The following is a 15,968-nucleotide window of genomic DNA, read 5'->3' as shown; positions in this document are numbered from 1 at the left end:
AACATATTGTGCTGCTTTTTGCATCCAATGATCCCCTCAATCATGCCATTTTATATACTTCTTCTTCTCCTCTCTGCCTCCTCTGCAACTCCACCACCTTACGTTAAACCCTCTCCCTCTCCCTCTCTCTCTCTGTCAAACAAGTACACGAAAATGGCTTCCTCTTCTTCTTGTTCTTCCAAGTCAACTCTTCTCTACCTTGGTTCTGTCCTTCTATGTCTGATGATCCCTTGCTGTTTTTCTCAATCCATGCCCACTTACGACCAATCCCACTTCTTCACTCTCATGAAGGCAAGCTTTCCAGGGAATCCCCTTTCTGACTGGGACCTCAATGGAGGATCAGGAGCCTTCTGCAACTTCACCGGAATCACCTGCAACGGCCTTGGGCAGGTGATCGAGTTCGATGTCACCGGTCGGTCCCTCTCCGGCCAGTTCCCATCTGATATCTGCCCTTACCTGCCCGAGCTGCGGGCGCTCCGTCTTGGCTTTAATAAAATCCGGGGGAGCTTCCTAAGCAGCCTGATGAACTGCTCCCTCCTTGAAGAGCTGAACCTGACCCACATATACCTCCCCGGGCCGGTCCCTGATCTCTCCCCTCTGAAGTCCCTCAGGTGATGCAGAACAATGAGTTTTAGGATCCTGTTTTCGAGATGTTATCTTGTAGTTGTTGTCAGTCTTGGATGGGGATAGTTGTGGCCTGTAAAAATACAGGTTCCGAGTGGATCAATGATTACTTGGATCGAGTTGTTTGTCTCCCTGGACCATTGCTGTGTGATTTTTCCGTATTAAAAGTTTGTACCCTGATGCTTTTCAATCCTGGTCTTTTGTTCTCAGGATCCTCGATATGTCGTACAATCTCTTCAGCGGGGAATTTCCTATTTCAGTCACGAACCTCACCAACCTTGAGGTGCTCAATTTCAACGAGAACGGGGAATTTAAATTATGGGAGATTCCTGAAAACATTTCTCGACTCGGGAAACTGAAGACGATGATACTCACCACTTGCAAGCTCAAAGGGAAGATCCCTCCATCAATTGGAAATATGACATCGCTTGTTGATTTGGAATTGAGCGGGAATTACCTAAGGGGCAAGATTCCTAAAGAGATCGGGAACCTGAGGAACTTGCTGGGGCTCGAGCTCTACTACAATAACCTCGTGGGCAGCATCCCTGAGGAGCTTGGGAACCTGACCGAGCTCCGGGATTTGGACATGTCTGTGAACCAGCTGACTGGGGAAATCCCTGAGTCGATATGCCGGCTTCCTCACCTGGAAGTCCTCCAGCTCTATAACAACAGTCTCTCAGGGGAAATCCCGAGCTCCATTGAGAACTCAACCAGCTTAGTTATCCTGTCTCTCTACATCAACTACCTCTCAGGAGAAGTTCCTAGGAATCTCGGGCAGTACTCGAACATGATCGAGTTGGAGCTGTCGGAGAACCACCTCTCAGGTCCCCTTCCCACTGCAGTCTGCAGGGGAGGCAAGTTGATGTACTTCCTAGTCCTGAAGAACGCGTTCTCTGGCCCAATCCCTTCCAGTTATGCCAACTGCCTGACTCTGTTACGGTTCCGGGTTAGTTATAACCACCTCGAAGGTTCAATACCAGAGGGGATCCTAGGCCTGCCCCATGTCTCGATAATAGATTTGAGTTACAATAATCTGAGCGGCCCGATCTCAAGGACAATTGGGAACGCGAAGAACCTCTCGGAGCTGTTCATGGAAAACAACAACATCTCCGGTGTATTACCTTCTGAAATTTCCAGAGCAACGAATCTTGTGAAGATTGATCTCAGCAGCAACATGCTCACGGGCCCTATTCCTTCAGAGATTGGCACCCTGAGGAAGCTAAACTTGCTCATGCTTCAGAACAACAGGTTCAACTCTTTGATCCCGAGCTCCCTTTCCTCGCTCAAGGCGCTTAACGTTCTTGATGTCTCGAACAACCTTCTTTCTGGGAAAATCCCAGAGAGCCTGTGCGAGCTATTGCCCAACTCCATCAACTTCTCGAACAATCGCCTCTCAGGTCCAGTTCCTCTGTCTCTCATAAGAGGAGGGCTAGTGGAAAGTTTTGCTGGAAATCCAGGGCTTTGTGTCTCTGTCTACCTCGACTCATCAGACAAGCCATTTCCAGTCTGTCCTCATAATGACCCCCGAAGGAAGCTTAATTCCTTCTGGGCAATCGGAATTTCTGCTGCCATCATTATTCTTGGGGCAGTGTTATTCTTTAAACGGCGGTACAGCAGGGAGAGGGCCATAATGGAGCACGACGAGTCGATGTCTTCATTGTTCTTCTCGTATGACATAAAGAGCTTCCACCGAATAAGTTTCGACCAGAAGGAGATCACTGAGGCGATGATTGACAAGAATATTGTGGGCCGTGGAGGGTCCGGCACCGTCTACAAGATTGAGCTGAGCAGCGGAGAAGTAGTGGCTGTCAAGAAGCTGTCGGGCCAATCAGCCAAGAAAGGTTTCATCTCCGAGGACCACAACCCACACCCGATCCTAGACAAGGGGTTGAAGACTGAGGTGGAGACCTTGGGGAGCATTCGGCACAAGAACATTGTTAAGCTCTACTGCTACTTCTCGAGCTTGGACTGCAGCCTTCTTGTATATGAGTACATGCCCAATGGGAACTTATACGATGCTCTACACAAAGGGTTCGTGCATCTTGACTGGCCTACAAGGCATCGCATCGCGCTTGGGATTGCACAGGGACTGGCATACCTCCACCACGATCTGCTACCGGCCATAATTCACCGAGACATTAAATCAACCAACATTTTGCTCAACGTGAATTATCAGCCGAAAGTTGCAGATTTTGGGATTGCCAAGGTCCTCCGAGCACGAGGAGGCAAGGACTCGACCACCACTGTCATTGCAGGGACGTACGGCTACCTCGCACCAGGTAAATTTTCCGTCTCTCTTCCGAATATTAACTATTTCTCAGGTGGTGTTAGGTGAAGTTGGAATGAGTTTATTTCAATCACTGATTAGTAAATGTTGATCTGATGTATATCAATTGGTTTGGATACGCACTGTACATACCACATAGCTTCTGCTTAATTATCATTATAACTGATTAATTTGATCAATCTTGCTGATAACCGGGAACAGAGTATGCGTACTCATCCAAAGCAACAACCAAGTGCGATGTCTACAGCTTCGGAGTTGTCCTAATGGAGCTGGTGACCGGGAAGAAGCCGGTGGAGACCGAGTTTGGCGAGAGTAAGAACATAATATACTGGATCTCCTCCAAGGTGGACAGCAAGGAAGGGACCATGGAGGTTCTTGACAAGCGATTGTCAGGCTCGTTCAAGGACGAGATGGTTCAGGTGCTCCGCATTGCCGTAATGTGCACCTACGCCAACCCCGCCCTTCGCCCGACGATGAATGAAGTCGTCCAGCAGCTGATCGAGGCCGACCCCGACAGGTTCGAGTTGACCAAGTCGTCGAGCAAAACCAAGGAGTTGCCGAGCCCCAAGAAAACGAAGAAACCACCCGAGGTGTGATCGAAACAAGGAGTTCACGGGGGGTTTCTGGCGAAGGGACGTCATAATCTAGCGTCTAATACTATACTAATACTATACGAATACTATATTCTGTAGACAAGTACGGTCTCCATAAAATTATTGGGAGACTTCCATAAAGCGGCTTGTAGATTCTGCCTCAACTAGAAAATTTTCCCTTTTTCTTTTATAATTTTGTATTTCCTCTTGGCCCATGTAAAATAGTGAAGAATTTTAATTGACTACGACTGCTTTGTTATAACGCGAGACATCTATTTAAGATTTAAGCCGTTGGATGAACATTTTGTAATAGGATCCACTTCACAAAAGAATGAATTTTATGGTAGGCATACAAGGATGTAGAAAGTTTGTTTTTTTTTTTTTAATATTGGCATAATATACACACACTTCATATAAGTATTACCCAAAAAATGAATGAAATCATCATCGTGCTATAGTTTTCAGAGTTTTTGTTTTTTCTTCTTTTTATCATATTCCCTTTATTTTTTGAGAAAGTGAAAAAAGGAACCAAAAAAAAAGAAGATCAAATGGAAAGCAAAGTACACTGAAGAAAGTGGGGAAGCTCTCTGATTTGGAAGATGCTTCTTCTCTTGCATCAAAGTGGGTTCTTTGATTCTGATTATATAATTGAGGCATAATTTTTCATATGTGGAGGACCCCCTCGAGCACAATACATTGGAAGAATTTGTTTTATTTTCCTATCATATCACAAAATATTTTCGACATATTAGCAAAGACTAATTCTCGTTCAGGCATCGGTTTATCCCAGTCACGAAGTGCTGTTTTGATGTTGCAATTAAAATCCACCCATTGTCAATTCAATTTGACAACTATATCATATCTCGTACTTATATTAATGGGATTTCTATTAAAAAAAAGAAGAGAAAATATTGATGAGTGAGAGCACCTTTGTCTCCATTTTAGTTAGGGACGACAGCAGAGAAAGCAGAGAGAACGTTATTATTAATTTTTTGCCCTCAATTATATATGTTTTGTCTTTTCAAGTGGGGTTTCTATTCATTCTTGGTAAATTAAATTCAACCCAAGTTTTGATTGCTTTGTAATGGAAAGAAGGAACCAAGCTTGTTTCACCATAGAGAGTGAATCGATCATCCTCCACTTTGCGAATTGAGGGCCCTCTTCCCCCCCCAACCCCAAATACCTACTAGTGATCAAATTGATGGGATTCTTTGTGTTGGTTTAAGCCATAGAGAATCTTCCCTTTGTCCACATCCTTTCGAGTCCGATAGAGCCACCTGCATAATTCCCCAATATATCCGTACCCTAGCCAGTCATCTTTCTGATTCGGGGCAGGTTCATAGTTTTCCATTTTTCTTGTATCGAAAGAACACACAAGAAATTAGAACCAACCCAGATAAATACTCCTCATTGTATAACTCAAAACACAGCCGAATCGACATATATGAGAGATGGAGATGTCTAGCTATAGTGAAGACGATACTTACGACTTAGGGCGATTTTGCAGTGTTCATTTATGGAGTACTGAATAATTCATGACGAGAATCATGACTGCAGTCGCACGTGTGGGCACGGCGAACTTGGGAAATTCTTGTTGGCACTTGCATGTATTTGTCCCTAAAGCTTTTAGAAGTGGGCTTGCGGGTCCTCCATCATTGAAGCATAAGATTCACGAAGGGCAAAGGAAATAAAATATATATGGCTTTTTAGCATGGTGGAGAAGCCATAAAGAAAAGTGAGGAAACCTTTGATCAAAGAGAACAAATTATCCACTAAAGGGGACTGGGTAATGCTTCAAGGACAGGTTTGTCATCCATTTGTACAAAAATCAAAAGAAAAGGAAGGGGTCAATTTTGTTAAGGCTAAAATAATTCGAACTTCCCGTAGCACTCGACTGATCATCATTCATCATATGTGCAGACACAATGTATTTGTAGTATATTATCGCGTCCATGCCTTATAGCGTCCTGCTCTATCCATATTGGCATAAATGTTCTCCAACAGACGGAAAAATTTCAATCATGAAGGTCAACCATCAGTCACTTTCATGATCTTATTCATCTTCCACCCACACTTTAGAGAGAATCAGTCCTTCACTCCATCAATCAGAAACACGAGGATGAGTTCGAACAATAGGAAGCCCGAGAGTGCAAGCATCGCCTTCGGAGTCCAACTACAGAAATGCACAGATTATGACATGTTCTGGAAGTCACATGAGATCGCGTCCTGGCTCCATCAGCTGGAGATGGCTATGTTTTGACAGGAGATTCCAAGGGAATGGAGGCTCCAAAGGGACATTGTGGGAGAGAAGGATAAGCATAAATGAGCATATTAGAGCAATACAAAGATGGGGATAATGATTGCAAGTTCAACTAAGTAAAGTGGTGCAATATATATTATAAATGGAAGGAGGAAAAGGAAATTATCATTAAAGCTACTACTGATTTACTGTTCAAGTAATGAATATAAATTATTTCTCTTGTTATAGTCACAGTTCCAAATTTAGTGGTGCACTAGGAGAGGTGAGTAATGATGCTGATTTCCATGGAGCCATGAACAAAAACCTAGTGGAATACCAGAAATCAGATGTAGCAAATTGCAATGCTATAGCTACTGTCAGCAATGGCAATGTAACATCGAAGGAGTAGACAGTCGAGCAAACTTCAATGGCATTGGGGGCTTCCATATTTGTTGTGAAAGGACGGAGTCTAGAGGACAAAATCTTCCACAGAAAAACTCAACGGTCTTATATATGTTGAGACTGACAGACTTCAGTGTAAATAAGGGTCTTGGCGCGCTTGTTCAGGATATTGGACAATAGACATTCCACCCGTTCTTATCAATGTAAATTATGGATCCTAGTATCGAAAGGTGCTTGTGATTAGAGTGGTCTAACTTATCTTGTTTATTGGGGATGCAGTGAATGAGTTTTTGAAGTAAAAGGTGTGCTTGCAATGGGGTGGTAAGATTAGGCTGGGCAGAAAACTCATGGAGGAATCGACAGGTATGTGCATAGTGGGCTGGTCATAGGTGTTCTGCTTCAAGCAGGGGAAAGAATTACATATGCTCTCCTTTGATCATTACATAATGTAGAAGTTTAGAATTATTAGTAAACTATGAATCAGTGAATTCGGGATATCATCAAAAGCAGCCTTGGCCTTTGCAGTTGCTGAAGGGACCGGAATCCTAATCAGGAAATCCAACCAGACAGAAATGGTCGACGGCCTAGGATCAGAAACATTGTAACCTCGGTCCTGAATGAGGTGCAGCTCCTGTATTCAATCAAATATATCAATCCCGAGATGCAAGGGATCCATGGATTCCTGAGAAAGGATGATTTACAGAGGAAACAGAGCCAATCAACGGCTTTGGAGTTGGTCAGGCACCTAACTGATGTTGCTTTTCTCATTGAGGACGCTCTTGATGAATTTAGACTGCATTTTGAACATGGTTTCAGCTGAGGATAGAGGCCATTCTTGACAGAGTATACCACTTTTCTGATAACTCGGAACCTGCCGCCGAATCTCTTTCAGTATCAAATATATCGAGACCAGAGTTGGTCAAATCATTAAAGGCAATGGGAGATTCCATGACCAAATTTATTCCCCGTAATGTGTTCGAACTGCTAGAATTCCTAGGAACATGCCTTGGGATAGCACCTCAGACAAAGCTAGCCTAGTGGCATCGACCAGCCTAAGTAAGAACCCACCGAATTGCTAGTACTGCAAACTGCCTGCTATAAGGAATTCCGTTGCTAGGAAATGGGGGGTTGGGGAAAATTGCATGAGCAAATTAGGTCTTCAGTTTCTTACTGTCGAGAGGCTCTTCCTGATACAGTTGTGGCCCATAGTTTCTAAGTCTTCCGACGTAGGAGAGCTGGTCAGGGATATGATTTGGCAGGTCAACATGGCTATCAACACGATAATTCCAAGATGGATTTAGGCAATTTGAGCGATGAACGTTCCTGGATTAAGGGACTGCTGCGTAGCTGACACTTAATTGTATTGGACAATTTACTGGGACAGGGGTTCATCGGATGCAGTCCGCTGAGCATTGCCTGGGACTACTCCAGGATCCGAGAAATGCTCGCAACCTTAACACTGGTGTAGCACTGAACCCCAACACATGACAGTCAATATGTAGCATCTACAAGTCCAAGGAGCTGAGAACGTATAGATTATCTGATATTTTGCGCAGATTCCACAGAAATGTCGAGTGTCGCTTGGTATTTATACTTTACAGAGCTGAGAACGCGTCAATTTTCTGATGTGCCTGAGAAGTACGAAAGCTCGAATGGTTCCTACAATATCTATTAGAAAGACATACAGGTCGGGTTGCGTATCCATTGGATATGTACTTTCCGAGCCCTCGATAGATATGTTTTTGTATTTTCGAATTAAATGGGGAAGTGCATATAAAGCTGCTTTGCTTTGTTGTTTTGCATCTTAATGCGTTTCCATTAGAAGTTACCTGGAAGAAAAGTTCTCTCAACTCAGTCTTGGACGATAAAATTTTAAATGATTATGTCTCGTACTTACGTGATGAGAAAGAATTAATAATTTAATGAAAAATAATTATGATAATTATCCGAGTGATTAGCAATAATTTTTTTATTTCATGCATTTAATTGACACTTCTTTCCGTCACGTGACGAGATAGGATCACTCGATAACTTCTCTTCTTCCGCATTTTGTTTCCGGGAGAAATTGTTCCACTTTCCAAATTACAGTCAAAATAGCTGTTATTACAAAAAAGACCCCAGCATTTGTTCATGATTTCTAATAATGGCCCTGCCCCATCGCCTCGTTGCCCAGCAGCAGGGCCGACCTTGGCCAGCGTAGGTGGAGCTAAGTCGCATCGCCCGGGTCAGTCACCCACTTCAACGTGGTCCGACGCCGACGAACCACCTTGAATAAGTTTGCACACATCGGAAATAGTCTCCGATCAATAATAACTGAAAATAAGGGGAACATTTTACATATGTATGTGGTTTTGTTGCACACGCGAATAGCTATTTCTTTTGGGCGAAAGAAAAATAGCTATTTACTTGTACTAAAAATTTCCTTTTCCTTTCGACTCTTACCGGAACTATGAAGTACATCTTGCACGACATTTTTCCCAAAGAAATATAATAAGGATAAATTTCAAGGGCACATTTATAGATTCGTCAAGTAACACTGACATTGTATTATTAAAAGAGTTAATATGCGTAAAAAAGCTCGACAGTTGTAGTCAATTTCAAATCTGTTTGAACGTTCAATTATAGCGTAGAATGACTATCATTTCAAATGTTTGCTAAAAAGGGTTTGTTGACAAATATTTTTTCTTCATCTACTTTTCTTGACCCTTGTTCAATTCGCGTCTTTGAAAGGTTACAATAGTTCAAAGTTGGCACCCTATAGCCTCTTCCATGGTCACTGTTGATGTCAAAAGTCTCTGGACTCATTGTTTTATATATATATATGTATGTATGTATGTATGTATGTGTGTATGTATGTATCCAATTAGACTATGATGAGTAATCTGATAGCTCTTTTTATTGGATACAGTGGTAAATTATTTTATCATGCTTAAAATAATATAGTAGTTTTTCTTTATACTTATGCAGTTTTGAGCCACTGGAACGCCCGAAAGAAAGCGTAAAGTCCATAGAAAATCAACAGAGGTCCATACTGGCAAAGATTGCAAATTATTATAGGTTTATTTCGGCAACAATTCAAAGGTTGAGATGTATATATTTGAAATTAATTGCAAATGTTAGGCCTTTTTACGCAATTAACCCTTTTAAGATGAGACATCGACGTCCCTATTTCAAGAATCGTGATACTATTTTTAAAAGTTTACAGAGGGTATTGATGTTGATATCTTAAAATATAGGGAAGTCCTAATTCAAGGTAGCCTTTCTTCCTTATTCTTGGTGGAATACCTTGAATTTATACAATCTTCATCCTAGTATACATTATGAACAAGTCATTAATCAGTGTCAAAATCAAACCCTTAAGATAAGAAACCACAACTCTTTTGTAATTAAGAGGATTAGTTGAGAAACATAGCTTATGATACATAATCAAGTAATATATATATATATAGATAAACATAATCAAGTAACTTTAACGCTAGATGTAACAAAACTATTTGACGACAATGATAACAGAAACAAAAAATAAACCGAATGAACGAGCTATGGGCATATTACAATTGAAGTTCGCTGAGATCAAGAAACAACAATATAGCTAGGGATATGGGGTTGGTCATGTCGACACAAGAGCAACCACGAGAAATTATACATCGTGATGGATAACCAAGAAGCAATCGTGCACTGAGAAGGAATGAGAGCCTTTCCGACCTTATAAATTCGCACAAGAGGCACTCTCCTCTTCTCAAAGGAAACGATAGTTTACACGGAACAAGAACCTTTGATGAATGCTGAAAAATGAAAAATAAGTACCTCTTAAGTGGGCCTCTTCTATATGGCACGTGATGAGTCGACTCCATCCCATTGCAAGTAACAAATGATCAACAATTATACAAAAGAAGTTGATAATGACTGATTAATTAGAGGGAGATCTATTACTTGAGCATATGATATTTGCTCCAATATTGTGGAATTGTAATTAACTTGTCAATGAAAATAGTTTGCAAAGGATTATATAATGTCGTTTTGTAGGGAAACAAAATATAAATTATATTGCTTAAAAAGAAGATTTTTCTGAATAAATACTCGTTAAAAAAAAAATCCTCCCATGGCTGCAGCATTTCCTGGTAATAACATAAGAAAAAGACATGTCATGGTAAAGACCATCAGTAATACAATAAGATCTAGTAAAATAGTGAAGATGTTTTTTCCTTTTTCTTACTTTTAAGAAGTCGCTCAGCCCCATCGTTGCATGGTTATGTACTTTTAGTTAATATTTTAAATAAATATATTGTGAATAGTTTTGATACTTAACTATATATGAAATGCAACTATAAAATTAAAAATTCATTTATATATATAGGAGATAAAAGTAAAATTTTGAAGAAAGGACATTCCACGTTTACAATGTCTAATGAGTGGTAGAGGCATGTTTACTCTAAATTTGTCCAGGATGATGATCATTGATATGTAATGTTCGTATCTAAAACTAATTCTGGCAAAAAGGAAATAAAACTAACTTAAAAGTTTGGGTATCAAATGGGTGGCATGAGTATTTTCTAGCATGTAATGTTCTTTGTAATGATAATATTTATATAGATAAAATATTAGCAATAGTAACGATAGAACACGGAGTTGAATGATCATAATAAATCAATAAATGAAACCTTAGAATTGAAAGTGCAATAAAAAATCTCATAAAGTAGAACCACGGACTATTTCTTATGATCAAATATATCATAATACATATCAGAATTTAGGAACCTAAAACTACATATTGTTGTTTTGTTTTATAACAATGATCGGCCCTAGATTTTTTGGTAAGAATACTCCATTTTTTTCAAGTGTCCACCACCTGATATTGAAAGTTCAATGAGTAATCTATATTCGAGTTGGATCGGCTCACTTTTCAATTAGTAATAAATTCAGGATTTTTTGGAATTTGAAGTGAATATTAATTAGGATCTTTTGAATTTGAAAGAGTTAGATAGATAGGAAGGAAAATGCATATGTGAGTGCGAATCAATTCACCATTCCAATGAGAAGTTCTTAATTAATTTTTTTATTACGATGGCAAGTTTTTAATCGTTTATTTTTCTTTGGGTGAAATAGGGAAATGGAGAATTTGAAGCTGGTTATGGAGTAGATAGCTAAGAGCTTGACACATGGTATCATTTTATTAATTCTGGGATGACACATGACATGGTCTTATTGAATCTGCCTTTTTGTTTCACTATTTTTTTTTTGCTAGGTAAAAAATAATTCATTAATGAAGAGTGTCGGTTACAGAATGTCTAAGGTCAGGATATCCTTGAAAATAACAGAGCGAAGGAAAATTTGACTTTGAGCCGTATTGGCTCAAGTCGTGTGCAAGGACATTTTCCGACCTTGGAATCCAAGAACATGTCCAACTAGAAAAGAAATTAAGAGCTGAGATAATATCAACTATTATGCTTCTAATCTCCCAAGGAGAGTTACAAGGGCGCAAAATGGCGTCCACTAGTTGTAGGGCATCGCTTCAAAGCCAAATCTTTGTCGATCCATTTTTTCCAGCAATGGAGAGCACAAGGAGGGCTGCTTTAGCTTCCGCTTGAAGTGGCTTTTCTTCATTCGAGACCTGGAACCATGATAGTATTGGAGGATCATTTTGTTTCACTATTATATAATATATAGATTCTGGCCAAAAAAAAAAGAAATAAAACTAACTTAAAAGTTTGGCGATTAAATTGGTGACATGAGTATTTTATAGCATCTAATATTCTTTGTTTTGATAATATTTATATAGATAAAATATTAGCAAATAGTAAAGATAAAACATAGAGTTGAATGATCATAATAAATCACAAATGAAACCTGAGAATTGAAAGTGCCATCAAACATCTCATTACTTCATCCATTTCACTCGATAAAATAGAACCATGGACTATTTCTTATGATCAAATATATCATAGTACATATCAGAATTTAGGAACCTGAAACTAAATATTGTTGTTATTTTTTTATAACAATGATCCACCCTAGATTTTTTGGTAAGAACGCTCCATTTTTTTTTCAAGTGTCCACCACTTAATATTGAAAGTTCAATGAGCAATCTATATTCGAGTTGGGTCGGCTCACTTCTCAATTAGTAATATATTTAGGACTTTTGGGATTTTGAAGTAAATATTAATTAGGATCTTTTGAATTTGAAAAGTTAGATGGATAGGAAGGAGGATAAATGTATGACTGCGAAACGATTCACCATTCTAGTGAGAAGTTTTTAATTAATTTTTTTTATTGTGATAGCAAAGTTCTTAATTAATTGTTTATTTTTCTTTGGGTGAAATGGGGGAACAGAGAGTTTGAAACTTGTTATGCAATATAGAGTTAAGAGCTTGAGACATAGCACCATTTATTAATTATGGAATGACACATAACACAGTCTTGTTGAATATGCTTTTTTGTTTCGCTGTTACATGTTATATATAGATTTTTATGTGGTTATTAAAACTGACACCATTAAAGCCAAGAGTTAACAATGCTTATGTACGACGGAGATTTAATATAAATTATAAAAAGGCCGACATGCATTGAAAATTTAGTATCAGGATAATGTAATAAAACATTCACGACACTTTTTGGCAAAATAAAGAAAAATGATAACTTTCACGATATGAGTTCCTATGATCTTTCTAAGTAACTATTAATTATTTCGCCCAAAAAAGTAACTATTAATTGTGGGTCATTGAATATCCAATTCAGAATATATATATATATATATATATATATATTAATTATAAGTCATTAATTAATGAGAAATTCTTTGGTAATCCTACATCAGAATTCTCCCTTTCATAAAATGAGGCATCCTAGGCAAACCCTCAATCGTAGTCAATCGTCCCTTTGAGTCTCTCCATTAATATCTACCAATATATTTCTTTCAAATTTACATTCATAATGTTGTTTACAAATTTTATAATCTATTTATTTATTGGATATACGCATGAAGATTATGTATTTCATTTTTTATTATTATTATAAAGTTCATAAATACAACAACATCAACAATATTATGCTAATGTTGGTGCAATGCACGGAGTAAGTTACTGGTTAAATTGCAATAAACACGAGAAAGAATTTTAACTACTTAAGTAATACTATAATTGTAATTATTTTAATTAAATTGATTTTGTGGATTCTTATTCACCACATCATCATAAAGTAAGATCATTCAAGATTTTGTCATCATTAATAGCTGTTATCCAAATTCAAACCAATTAATCCTATACCGACAAATGATCAGATCATAGAATGCCCCAGTCTGGTCTCAAAATTTGGTATCCCCAAATGGTATTTTTGATGTTCTCGTACCCTTCTTACGCATTTATTTTCAATGAGAAAATTTTACAAAAAAGTGGCTAAGGTCCAAATTATATGTGGGAAAAAAGTTCAGCAGCAATATCTGCATCTAGAGCATGCCACTTTTGGAATTTTTTTTCCAGACACAGATAAAAAACCTAAATTTCAAAAAATGTTAAGTTATACCAAATCTCAACGTCAATGATCCATCTCGAACCACTGGTTCAACCTTAAGATTAGGCTTAATATAGATAAGAAAAGAAGCTACGGTTTTCTATTTTTTGGGGTGAAGAGGTAATTCAAGAAGAGAAGCTACATTAACATCCAAATTTCTTAATAAGCAAATGATCGAACACAATAGAAAGTAATCGCATATAAACCAAATTTCTTAATACAAAGCATAATTCAATCAACTAATCATTAATTCTATAAGAGTATGTGATATCGAGGAGGGGAGTGAGTAGACATGCAAGTATGATTTATCATATACGGTGGTAGATTATATGATCCAACAGCCAAAACCAATAATAATCGATCTAAACCAATAAGAGTGGTGAATCTTTTCAATTGATACGTAAATCGTACTTTCTGTAATTATTTTTGTAAATGAATAATATGAAATTGGTTACATTGTAGGCAAAACAACTAAAACAACTTTATTTTACCCTCGTTACCCTCGTTAGTAGTGTTCCGAATTAGATTGTATGTTCTACACTGCAACAGACTTCTCGTCCAGTTAGGAATTCTCGGAGAAAAATAGTCAGGAACGTCGAGTTTCACTAATTAATAAAATCCGCTTAATGTATACCGTTACTCTAACTTCGGGCCGACTTCGGGGCACGCGAGATATCATCGAGATGAAAAGATGGGAAAAAAAATGGTCGACCAAGGAGGTTTGTTACAAGAAAATAAATAACATGGGGGGAAGTACTAATATATCATCATCGTCATCATTGATGAGTGCAATAATAAACCCTTTTTTAGCCTAACCCAATGGCACCGATGCCTTCCACCCGGGCAACCGGGCAAACGACGCAATGAATATGGACGAAACGGCACATGAACAGACGAAAATGGCTTCCTCCTTCTTCTTCCCCTCCTCCTCCTCCACCTCCTCCCCCAAATCCCCCAATGCAGCTTCCACCCCGACGCTCCCATTCCACCCAAATGCAGCATCAGTGAGCAGACTTCCTCCCCCTTCACCAATGGAGCTCGTGGACCCCGCAAATCGAGAAACCCCTGCCCGGGAGAAGCCGACAGGCGCCGCCGCTTCCGCAGGGCGAGAGTTGTGGCGGGCGCAGTTTTTTCTCATGGGGGAAGAAGCAAGAGCCCCCCTGAGCTCGGTCTTGTAAATCGGAGGAGCTCGTCGCCGACAATGTAGCTCGTTTTTCTTTGTGGGCAGACAGGATGGAGCCAGGCATAATCTCGTGTACAAATTTCACCCCCCCTCTTCTCCCTCTCTTACCTTCCTCATTCTCGGTGGGTTTCACCTTCTTAGCTTCTTTTTTCTCTTCTTCTTCATCTTCCCCCCTTTTGCTGCTGCTGTTGTATATACTAGAGATTCTCAAAAGGATGATGACCAGGAGGATACAACCCGTCAACAGTAGGAGGCATTTTGGGTATGGCGTTTACAGTATCAAATGTATCTATTTTTGGAGGTGCTTAGTTCGTGGGTTTTAGGGTCTTTTAACTTTTTAGCTTCTCTTCTGTGGCGACCTTGTATGCTCCGAACATGTCTCCTTTTTTGTTTTTTTTCCCCCCGGAACATTGATTTCATTGGATAGATTTATCAATGAATAGGTACTTTTCTTTTCAGAGTTTCTTACATTAACTTTTCGGCGTTTCGTCCGTGCCGGTAAAGCGATGAGAAGGAAAACCATTTGATTTTCTGGGTTGCAGCTGAACCTAAAAGATGTGCAAAGAAAGGAAACCTGAATGTGTTTGGTTGCTCGACATTGACTTAGGATTGCAGGTGGAGTTTCATGATATGGTTTGGTTTGTGGAGGAATCTGCAATTCGGGTTCATTTATACCTTAATTAAGTGTCGTCATTGGAGTTTTGATCGTGTAGGGACTCTCATTTAATGCAGTTGCTAATCTTGATCAAGGAAAGAAGTCTTTAGTATGTGGATAATTTGGTGGGTGTACATGCAAGGTTTCGAACTCAAAGAAGTTACATTCGTTATCATGTTTCCTGTTTCTGCTTTGAGATGGCAATGTTGCTTTGCTGTTGAGCTGTGTCTTCCTGGCCGGATCTAAATGGAATTGCCTGCATTTAACACTGTTTTATGGAGATTAATGTCAAGGTCACGTGGAGGGTGAAAGTTTCTCCCTTCTTCAGGACAGGAAAGGTCAAAGCAAATGGCAGTTGTATGTGATGTGGTGTTCAGGTCTGTTCTCTAACATGTTGCTTTTGTCAATGAGGTATGAGTACTGGAAACTATATCAGATTTAGATCATGCATGAACTTTGTGCACTTGATTAAATGAGTT

At 39.2% G+C, this 15,968-nt stretch overlaps 1 protein-coding gene across 1 annotated transcript; it reads left to right on the top strand.

Annotated features, from left to right (window-relative positions):
• LOC116192506 (receptor protein-tyrosine kinase CEPR1) lies at positions 1-3,791 on the top strand. Its single transcript, XM_031521066.1, has 3 exons — positions 1-611; positions 835-2,903; positions 3,113-3,791. The coding sequence occupies exons 1-3, from the start codon at positions 28-30 to the stop codon at positions 3,505-3,507; spliced, it is 3,048 nt and encodes a 1,015-aa protein (XP_031376926.1). The 5' UTR covers positions 1-27; the 3' UTR covers positions 3,508-3,791.
• Positions 3,792-15,968: the final 12,177 nt, after the last annotated feature.

Source organism: Punica granatum, chromosome 1 (genome assembly GCF_007655135.1).
Source record: "Punica granatum isolate Tunisia-2019 chromosome 1, ASM765513v2, whole genome shotgun sequence".
NCBI classification, from domain to species: Eukaryota; Viridiplantae; Streptophyta; class Magnoliopsida; order Myrtales; family Lythraceae; genus Punica; species Punica granatum.
This window is presented reverse-complemented; position numbering and strand designations above follow the sequence as displayed.

What these genes read in the sequence shown, in the direction of transcription:
- LOC116192506 (XM_031521066.1), top strand. Translation starts at nt 28, where the DNA reads ATGATCCCCTCAATCATGCCATTTTATATACTTCTTCTTCTCCTCTCT. An exon ending in TCCCCTCTGAAGTCCCTCAG is followed by an intron (nt 612 to 834) that starts GTGATGCAGAAC and finishes TTTTGTTCTCAG; the next exon opens with GATCCTCGATATGTCGTACA. An exon ending in GTACGGCTACCTCGCACCAG is followed by an intron (nt 2,904 to 3,112) that starts GTAAATTTTCCG and finishes AACCGGGAACAG; the next exon opens with AGTATGCGTACTCATCCAAA.